This window comes from Ammodytes marinus, assembly GCF_949987685.1.
Source record: "Ammodytes marinus genome assembly, chromosome: 8".
NCBI lineage: Eukaryota > Metazoa > Chordata > Actinopteri > Uranoscopiformes > Ammodytidae > Ammodytes > Ammodytes marinus.
The window spans coordinates 10,651,287-10,662,512 of NC_137212.1; the positions used below are offsets into that span (position 1 = coordinate 10,651,287).

The following is an 11,226-nucleotide window of genomic DNA, read 5'->3' on the forward strand; positions in this document are numbered from 1 at the left end:
GTTATAAATACCTTGACTGGCACAGTCCAGATCGGCCTTGGGGAAAGTGAGGGTGTGTCCGCGCACCAGGCCAGTATGAAACTGGAGACGGAAGACGACCTGGCGGCAGGCTGAGCGGCTGTCTTTGTCATAACAAACCACCTGAAATCAGAAAGAGAATGGCACAAGTACTGTTACAACCATGAAAGTCAATCTGATTCACTCATGCCTTTTTTGTTGCATATAGTAAGTAAATCAAGCAAAATAACAGTTGTTTAGATTTTTTTTTTAAATTGACCATATTTAATTTATTTAGGATTTATTGCTAATAATGTTTTTGACATTACAAAAGAACAAATAAATGCTTATTTTACAGGTCTGACTTTAATGAAATACTTTTTTTGTGTGCAGTTTCCTCAATATGTTGAAAAAAGATACATACGTTCCTAAGGGACGACAGATGAACATTATCTAATAGCTAACTATGGTACTGCTAATGAGCTGTGCAGTGTCCCTGTTAAATAACAAATAAGTAAAGAAAATAATAATGTACATTATCCCTCACCAAGATGTCGCCCTTGAGCAGCTGAGCCGGTTGGAGCACAATGTACAGCCGGTCTGTTTGGGCTGCGTTAACGTGGCTGTTAATAGAAAACAAATATTATTGACTAGATATTATACTCAATAATCCAAACATGTTTAGAGATTTATTATGTGATTTTCTTACTAGACCGGTGATGTGCAAACAGCTTGTAGACTCTGGTAGACTCTCAGGAAAAGACTACATCCTACAGAGAGGAAAAGGAGTGGTGGAGGAAAAGTCAGTGCTGTGTGTGGAATTTCAAACATCCAAGCAAGTTTATGATGACCGTTTGCTTGTGCATTTGTTTTTCTTTGTAGCGCTAGGATTTATCGTACAATCAGAAAAACTTAGATTTTATTTGAACCATCTCTGCAGGTGGAAGAAGTACTGGTCCGATCTTGCACTTAAGTAAAAGTGACAGTATAGAAATACTATATTTAAAAAGCATAACAACGAAAACATGCTGAATTTACCCAAATTAATAGTATTTATGATGCACAACCCTGCACATTTTATCTTAATGAACATTATTTATAGCATTTGCATAATCTTTCTTTATTCTTCTTTGTAAGGTTAATAGGAGACCAAGGAGGATGAATCCACAATGACCAGCTACTGTGTCTTTATCCACTTAATTCTGATCAGACGTCTGCTCCTCACCTCCGTCTGGTTTTAATTTGGGAAGGCCGCAAAGCATCACGCAGAGGAGGAAAGACGGCGAGGGACACATCCTCAATCCTCCCTTTGACAGGCTCCCCAACATCCACACACACCTGCAGAGCAACAGAGGAATGTGTTCATAAATGGACTCCACTTATATAGTGCCTTTCCCTTATTTTCCACAGACCCAAAGCGCTTTACATGGTTTTGTACACATTCACCCAATCACACTTGCACTCATACACCTTTAGCAGCAGCTCCCACGCAGGGTTCAAGCTAACTATTTGGAGCAATTTAGGGTTCAGTGTATTTCCCAGGGACACTTGGACATGTGGCGGGGAGACGGGGATCGCACCACCAACCCTGCAGCCCAGTGGACGACCGCCCTACCTGCTTCGTCACAGCCGCCCTCTCCACCCAATATCTCAAAGGAAATGATGACTCAATAAAAAATGCGGGTCAGTCGTCTTCTTTCCAAACCTTATTGTAGCTTTGTAATGGCAGGATACATCAGGTGATTAGTGGGCGGCCCTGCACTCAGAGGTCAACAGTCACAGCATATCCTTCAGTCCACACACACACACTACAGAAGTGAACCAGAGTTGAGCTTTGACCTGCAGTGGATCCTAGTCATTCAAACCCTGTTGTCCTTACCGTTTCTGCGAGGGGGTCATCAGGGCAGACAGTTTGTCATTGTAGAACCTCCTCATGGCAAAGTGGTGGAGACAAAGGTCTGCACTGAGAAAGATATATGTTCAGATGATAATACAACACCCTCCCCCACCCCCTACCCAGTTCATATGAATTACAAAAAAAGTTGTACCAAATTGTATGTGAAGAGGTTTGGAGATTTGCACCTCTGCTGGGCCAGTCAACAAAAAATCAAAATGTGTTAAAACCTGCAGATAAGAGCTTTGTTTCACCGATGAATATCATGCGATATAACACAAAAGGATTGAGACAGCTTTTTCTTCATATGCAGTGGTACTCAGGCACCCACCAGAGGTAAGTGAGTAAATATGGGTTTTCGTATGTAGGCTAAATTAGAGGAACTGACTCTTTAAAACAAGTTCATGTCAAGTTTTACCTTCAGTAACACAACATTGCATGCCTGCACTGCACTCACAGAAGGACAATGGGCACTATCAGATATTACTCAACAGTGAGTCAGCTGACCGCCCATGAGCAGCATGCACACACACACGTGCACGTCAACTGCCAAAAAGACATGTATTTAAAATAAGCATAAATAAACATAATGAATAGTTCATCTCTCTGCCATTATAAAGAGGGCATGTCGTCACATACTGTAAACCACAAAGGCTGTAATGTTTGTTTTAAAAAAATCATTTTGGCTGGAATGAAAAATGCTTTGTCCTCTCGTCGCAGACAGGTAAATTAAGTGCATATAAATTCACTTGTGTCCAACGGCAACATGATCCCTGCCCGAAAATCAAATAACAGTCTAGATCAAAGTCTCCTCAGTCTGGTGGTTCTGCCCTTTAACTGGCGGAGATCAGCTTCTGTTCCCTCTGTCTATTGTTCTGTCAGTGCTCTTTGCTCTGCAAACACGTCCAATCGTAAATGTTATTACTCTACAGGCACAGGTACCTAGGTCAATAAAAACTCTTACATGGAATAGTTATTAATTGAATGAGTTAAAGTGAGTCAATTCCTATAGATGCTGAAATGTGCTTTATTCTACAGAAGCAGCACTAGATGAAAGGTCTCCAAAATCATTGTAAAACCAGCCGACCCATGCTACAACTTAACTGTACAAGTATGAAAGAAAACAACCACATAAATGTGTCCAAATGACATCTGTGCAATTGGTCTTATAATTTCCTTCAATCTTATGACATTCCCATAAGCCTCAGCGACTCACTGAGCCACTCTGTGGCAGTCTGCAAATGATAATAAAGTGAAATTCTTCTTTAGCCTTAAACCATTTAAACAAACATGGCATCGGTTTTACCTGGATAACATGCTGCTGATGTGGATGTAAGAAGCCACCAGGACTCCGAGTCGGCCTTTGTCTCCCTGTTGAGGACACACATCACATGAGTCAGGATGAATACATTTTAGAATAAAAGACATATAGATCTGTATAGGGAACAGGACAGAGAAGTCAGTGAAGTTCTACCCTGCAGTGTAACACCACAATGTGCTTGGAATGCGCTTGCAGCCAGTTCTCCATGGTTTTGTACACACTGAAGATCTGATCCAGGCTGGGAGCCAAGTAGTCGACCCAACCAGTGTCCAGAACCTGACACACAAACAATACACAAACACACTGTAATACACCATCCGCAGTGATATTCAACCTCTCAGTCTGGTACTAAGAAGTGTAATAGTTACCTTGTGGTTCATTCTGGTGAGAGCGACATTCTGCTGTGAGAGGTTCACGACCTGAACAAAGAATGTAAAAACTTGTCATGAAACAAGCTTATTTCAATAGTTTATAAACCATTGAAAATATGACACTTTCAAAATATGACACTTTAATTGTATTCTTTATTGGTAATGGACCTTTGCAATCTTAATTTTAATGTATAAAATGTATAAAAATATTAATTTTAATGTATAAAATGCAAATGGGACTGTAAAGCTATAGTGGCTTATTTTTACTTTTTAGATGCTTTGTTATTTCATTCAATTTAATTCATAATTATTGGTGGTCATATACATTATCTCTAATGTTGTCGAAGTTCAGAGTAGTGGAAATAAAAATGAGTTGCAGTGATAATACACACTAAAACTGCAGAATATTATTTCCAAACTAAAAAACTAAATGTATTGTAACTGGATAAGAATGATTTTGTTCATGTATAAGGCCTTATTGGACACTTAATAGGCTGTAGTGTTCACGTTAAGCTCCATACATTATTTATTATGAGGTCAAATATGGAAAAACTTTATAAATAAAACCAACAAAAATATTAAAACCAACACACCCGCTTATTAAATGACAGGCCTTAGAGTTGGAACATTTAGATTTTAAAACTCAAATAATGTATAATTTTTTCAAAGTAAATACTACAATATAATATGGTACTGCTACTTTGTGATTTCTTCCACGTGTCTCTGTGTCCATCCATCTTACCATGTATTTGTGTCCGTGCTTTGACTGCAGCATGAGAATGATCTCCTGCAGGTTTTGCAGGTAAATCCCTTCTGGACATTGCGGAGGAGAGAACAGGTTGATGATGCGTTCAGTGATGTAGGTCAGGTCGATTCCCCGCTGTTCCTCCATGACTGGCTCCAATCACATGGGCGCTCTTTCAGGAAGTGAAAGGCAGGGTGTGAGAGAATGAAAGTCGTGGACAATTTTCAGAGGGGGGGAAGTGAGAATTTTACACTGCAGGTCAGCATATGTTTGCAGCAAAGTTTGCAGGGCATTTATCTGTGAGATTCTGCCGTATCAGCCGGAACTCCAAATCTGTTTCTGGCCCACACAGATGCTGAGTTCATATCCGGTCAGCCGTATTAATCCTCAACTCCTCTTGTTTTTTTTTTTTTTACTGGACGTGATGCTAAAACAAAGTGTTGTCAGGGCCAAAAACAGCGAGGAGGTGAACCATAAGCTGATGGAGTCACTGGAACCCTCTCGTTGAACCTGAGATGATGAGTCACAGACAAATGATGCAGCAAAAACACCAGATCATATAACCTCGTTACTCAGATGAGTCTGACACAACTGGGACCTTAGGAGATTTGATCTGACTTTTTGCTTTGTCTAAAATGAGTTACTCACATGACTACGACATACGACACTTTGGTTTATTTGTAGTTTTTTGCTACAATTTTCATATCATTTAAATAAAGGACTGGTTCTATCTCGAAAGACATTACCTTATTGGGTTTTAGAAATATCTAACTATGAAGCCAAGGAAACACATTCTGATAAACCTCATGATTATTATCATATGAAGAGGTTGAATGGGCTGTAAAGATTATTACATTTCCAAATTGTAGGTTTTTCTGAACACGCCTATACAAATTGCAATTAAGATCTTGTTTGAACATATATCAGCTAGGGATAGTAATATTGTTAGTATCTTGAAACTGTGACTATAAGTGACAGGAATTCAGGCAAACTACTTAAAGGAATAGTTTGACCTTTTTATTCTTTCTGGTGGAAAGTTAGACGTGAAGATTGATACTACTTCATGCATGTATGCTAAATATATTATTAATACGAATATTTGACAAGGAAGAATGTGCCAGACCATTTCCTGGCATGAAACAGTCCCTGATATAACCGACCGTAGAAACCACAATTAATCATTTTCAGACGGTGGGTTTTTTGTGTGGATTAAACAAAATAAAATTCCTTGGCATTATATCTTCTGGTATAGGCAGATTTGATTACCTTTGGACAGATTCACACATTTCAGTAGGAAAGTATAAATATCTCAATTCACCCTCTAAATATATCTTGTGATGACGTTTCAGTCTTTAATTGATCTAATTAAAAATGCCTATACCACAATTGGTATTCTGGTGTATGGCATAACACAGACTGCATAATGAAATGCAATACAATGACCATTTAGGGATATCCAGAGCAATTATTTATATACACCTTGTGTATCATATTTGATACACACATTTCCAAACTATTTAACCGTTAAGTAATGTACAAAATACAGTAAGGATCCATTACATTGCATGAAATATGATACACTAGGCATCATAGGACTAAAAATGAAATCAATCGTCTCCTCTGACCCTGGTGCTTCTAACTGTGTTGTGTGTCTTTATAACCTGTGAACTGCATGTGACACACAGATGACAGTGAATGTGTTTAGAGCTCAGACAAAGGCAAAGTGTATTACAGTTGAATTAGTTTATGGTAAACCAAGAAAGAGGCCCAAAAAGACATTTACAGAACCTGACTGTTATTTTGACCTTATAACTCCTTAAGAACCCAAATAATGTGATGTCCTGCCACATTCTTGTCTAAACCATGGAGTGGATAATTCTGTGGTATATGGGCTCTATAGCATATGGAGGGGGGGCAATTACATGCATGTTGGTGCATGTCTGTGGGAGCGCCATCAACAGACAGTGGAGCTGGAGAGAGAGAGAGCATGCAGGCTTGGTGGTGGTTAACCTCACCTTCACCCTGACCATGTGACCACAGCAGAGTAAACAGCGATCAAACCCATTTATTCACCAGAGCAACGTACACGAGTAACCTACAGGGAGCCACAGCCGCGTGGCTGGAAACAGACTGTAGCTCAGGTTTAAGGCCAGACACTGCAGGTTAATAGGGCAAAACATTTAAAACGTATATTTATCATCATGAAACGTTTCCACTTGATTACTTATAATGACTTAACTCAACTGTGCTGGACCTTGAGTTCATGCTGGATTGGTACTGACCCAGGGCCTGTTGTAGGTATACACGTGTGAAAAATGTACTTTTCTAAATAAAACCACGCACCCCTCCTGTATATTTTTTTTGCGTGTGAGAGAACATATCCCAACTGAAGCAGCTGACAGAGCTGGAGCAAACGATCTTAACGAGGGACTTCTCTCCAATTACGTATTTTCTGGTGTGTTTTTCCAATATTTTTAGACTGCTGCAATCTCATTTTGGCTGCCCTCCGCCTGAGGAACCAAAACAAACGGGAGTGTGTGACTTAACCACACACACACACACACACACACACACACACACACACACACACAGAGGCCCATGGACATGCGTTGCTATAGGGAGAGCTGCTAAAAGTCCTTGAGCTTAAACTTGCCACATCTAATTATAGTCTCTATTTCCCATTTAAAAAGGAAGGCATTTCCAAATTGGATTAGCCATCTTTGTTTCCTGCTTTGTCACTCCTTTTGACTCGAGTTGGCAGTGGAAAAACATCCTTTGCCTCCTTGGACGCAGCAGGAACAGATTATTTGAACGAAATAGAAAGTGAGTGTGCAAAATACTAGAAGTGAAATTGACAGCAGAGCCTCACTGTGACCAGCTATTGTTTTTCTTGTCATCCCCTGATTTCCTACACTCCATCTTCCTCACTCTTTTTTTTATTACAGCAGTAGACTAATCTAATTTTAGTCCATCTGATCCCCTCAGAGACTCCTTATTGAGTTTATCTTCAGAGACATTGAATTAAATCCCGGCTGCAGGGTGAGGTCATTTCATTTTTACTCCTCTTGTTTCAAAGATATCTCAATCAATTAGCCCACCATCTAACTGGTATCAAATTCATGTCACTGGATTCGAGGAAGGACGTTTGTTATGGCATCGGTAATAGATGTAATTATCGAACCCCCACTGGCTGGCATGGTATTTCCACTTATTTTAGGAAAAAAAAGGCTTTCGAGACTCAATGCGAAATTAAATGACAATGGGCTAATCTCCCTACCACTCAGTGCATCTGGAAAGGAAACATTAGGTTCAGTCTGTCCTGTGTGCATGTATACGTAGAACTAGCCTGGGCTGAATTAGTGACAGGAGCCCCTTTGAACGATAGATTAACTTTACTTCAACCTTTTGCTGTTAAACAAACTCCTTGAGAAGGACAGACATAAGAAGTGTTAGACAACAGGAAGGCATCTTACCGTTTGCTGATGTTGCAACAAAACGTGTAGTTAAAATCACAGCAATATGAAGCCTTGATGAGTGAACGACTGTGTGTGACTGAGTGGTGTATGAAACAAGGTGGAGACTTGACAGGGGGAGGGAAGAAGAGAAAGAGAGCCAGAGAGAGAGAGAGAGAGAGAGAGAGAGACTGATACATTATAGTTTGCACTTTGCCCTCTGTTGGACTGCAATGTGACAACAGCTCACTCTGGTTCACATGTGAAAGTGACTAAATACAGCTATGCCGCTTTCTCAAGCGTTGGCTGATTAAACTGTTTGATCTCTACTCTGTCTGTGCTCCACAAAAGATTTGATCTACTTCCATTCAATGTCAAGGACTTGATCAATGTGTTTTACACATAGAATTTACATCACAAACCCTCAACTGATAATATAGAGTGACTACGTTGACTCATGTGATTTATGACTTCATGCCCTCACAAGCAGTGGAGGAATGTAAATGTACTTATTCAAATGAGCTTCACCATGACCGAGTCACAGGGGTCATTCTGCTGCATGATGAAAACTTTCACTTTAGTACAATTTACTTCAGACACTTTGTTAAGGCAGGACTTTAAGGGTGCACTATGAACTGTTGGGTGTGTCAGAGAAGTTGAACTGTTCTAAGGTATATTCTAATTAAGTAAACAAGCAAACTTTACTCACAGGTAAATTGGATCTCTGGAACACTTTCTGAAGTAAGAAAGCAACCTGACAAGTTACAGGTTCACTGTTGTTGTCCTACAGCAGCAGGGCCCACAGTTTTGTTAACAACCATTTGCTAGTCTTACGTTTGGTCCCAGTTGCATCAAAATAATTTGTTTTGATTCATGACGATAGAATTATAAGATACTATGATTTACATGGTTTTGTAAACTGGCTGCAGGCTTTGCAAATGTAAACAAATCCCCCCTCCCCTAAAACTAGGCTACATACGTTTAAGCCTACTTGTAATTAAATATTTACATATTGAATTGTTGTTAGTTTTATTTACGTAAAGTAGGCTATATAAATGATTCTTCCCAGGGCCGGCCCTGACCAATTTGGCGCCCTAGGCAAGATTTTAGCTGGCGCCCCCCATTGCATTGCAGTCAGGTCCACCACTGTTCATACACTCACACAGAACTGGATAGCTTTGTCTTTGACATTTCATTTTATTTTAGATAGAAAATAACCCACAAAATAAAAACCATATTACAAAACAAGTGACATAACATTAAAAAATGCACAGAAAAATGCAGACGTTAAAATTTAAAATTATAATCTATCACAAGTATAGTTAAAATACATCATAACTTTGCATTGAATATAATTCCACACAAAAGCTATATTACAAAATTAAATGACAGAGACCTCTGGTTTGTACTGCTATTTAACTTGATTCCAACATAGAGCTGTCTACATTTAGATGTTAAGACCTCATCTTCATATCTCAACAAGCTCACCTCACCTTGCTACAGCCTGACTACTCTTGCCTTTGGGTCTATTGGTGAAGCCTTTATTCCTCATGCTGCATCACTGGGCTGTGCTAAGGTGGAGAAGATGTCTGCAGGACAGGTGGCTCAAAGTATTTCAAAGGAAAACCTGAAGAGAAAAGAGAAGTATACATGTTGTTACATTATTTATATTGATACATGGTGAAAAGCTTTAAAATGGAAATTAGATTAGATTAAACTATTGTAATTAACATTAAATGCAGTTTAGCATCCAACCAGAGTGAAGAGAAGCAGTAACTAATGGAAAGCTATAGGTAAGGTACAATCAAACGGAAAAGGTTTCTCCTGCTTTTCATTAAATCAGAATCAAGCCTTCTGATGATATCTCATGGCTTTATGTATAGCACTTTGATTTACCTTGTGTTGAAAAGTGCCTCACAAATAAACTTGACTTGCCTCAGGTAGACCATGCAATATTAACAGCTATTATACTGTGCACTTTTAACACTGATGTAAACTAACACAACAAACCAAAGGTTGACAACCATTAATTATAGTGGAAAAGGAATAGCTTTCTAATAACCATTACAAGCAGTGCAAACGTTGGCAAGTTATGACAGGGGATGTAGGCTACCTGAACAATCTTTCTAAATGTCTCTGATGAATTTAAGCTGGGAGTAACGTTACCCATCTTCCAAAAGTAAGCTAGCAAGTTAACACACTGCTCCTACAACGGCTAAAACAATGCAGCACACTATTAATTCATCACATTAACGTCACTGTAGGCCTACCTCTGTCTTTGTCACGTTTTTCCTCCTCTTCTTTTCCTTTTCAGTCGTCCCTTGGCACGAGAGAGCTTTTGTCTTTTTGACATGGTGTGCGCTCTTTCCTCCCGGTTCCGACCGGTGAAGTTACCGTTCAGATACCTGGCTGATCGCCAGAAATCTGGAAGAGTCTATCGGAGGAGGGGGGGGGGGGCGCTTCATTTTTTTTATATAGTTTGTCTATCCTCAGTAGTTGTCATATTTTAAGCTTAACTCATATTTTGAAATTATGGTATTAACAGTATTAGTAAAAAAAAAAAAAAAAAAGTTTTGGTAGCCCTTTTTCTTTTTTAGCGGCGCCCCCTGCGGATGGATGCGCCCCTAGCATTTGCCTATACTGCCTATGCTCAGGGCCGGATTCTTCCACCGCGTGTAGAGTACAATAAAAATAAAAATAAATAATTGGTGGCCACGGTGATACAAGCCTAATTCCACTAGGTGGCGCCAGAAGACCCTTCACAGCTTTTCTGATCTTGCTAAGAAATGCAAAACTACAGGGAGATCGATGTCAAGTTATTTTCATTGAATACACTAAATGGATAGGCCTATAATAACAACTAATGAAACATGTTCTAAGTTTACAAACAATAGCCTATGTTTGAAACATAGGCTATTGGCTATTGTTGAGCAAAACAACCAACTCATCTAGGCTTCATTTGTGTTGCTTTCACTGACCCATTGAAGATCGTGCATGGCTTCTGCAGTTGAAGAAATACTTTTTCTTAGAGGGAAACGACCGCCAAGTCATTCAGTCCGCAAACGGATGCATGTGATCAAACGTTTTTTCATCCGTTCCGTTTTTCAAAGTCACCCGAACTTTAACCAAAACGCTGAGAACTTGTTTAAATATCACCTTGATCGTCAAATCCGTAACCTGTGCGTAAAACGTCAGATTAGGTTCCCGATGGCACAGAAATGGCGTGTGACACAGCTTGTTTTTTTTTCTTCTCATATGACATTAATTAAATAGCTTATAATCAGAGCTTTATTGGCGCTTGGCCCCCCTTTAAAACACAGTTTTTCCAATTTCTTTACAAAAATAAATTGGGTTTAAAGGTAGGCTAATTTTGGACCATCATGGGAGGGGAAACACTGAATTAGGTGACTACAAAAGACACCAACATTTGTGAGAAAAACTTACTT

At 39.4% G+C, this 11,226-nt stretch overlaps 1 protein-coding gene across 1 annotated transcript in view; it reads right to left on the reverse strand.

Annotated features, from left to right (window-relative positions):
• Positions 1-4,475, reverse strand: part of tns3.2 (tensin 3, tandem duplicate 2) — a gene marked incomplete at its 5' end in the record, with an annotated part of 37,430 nt that extends 32,955 nt beyond the window's left edge. The window contains 9 exons of the mRNA XM_080033139.1: positions 12-141; positions 545-620; positions 707-767; positions 1,223-1,335; positions 1,877-1,960; positions 3,198-3,262; positions 3,366-3,488; positions 3,581-3,631; positions 4,326-4,475. Of these exons, the coding sequence (XP_079889265.1) occupies positions 12-141; positions 545-620; positions 707-767; positions 1,223-1,335; positions 1,877-1,960; positions 3,198-3,262; positions 3,366-3,488; positions 3,581-3,631; positions 4,326-4,475 (853 nt within the window). The remainder of the gene's footprint in view (positions 1-11; positions 142-544; positions 621-706; positions 768-1,222; positions 1,336-1,876; positions 1,961-3,197; positions 3,263-3,365; positions 3,489-3,580; positions 3,632-4,325) is intronic.
• Positions 4,476-11,226: the final 6,751 nt, after the last annotated feature.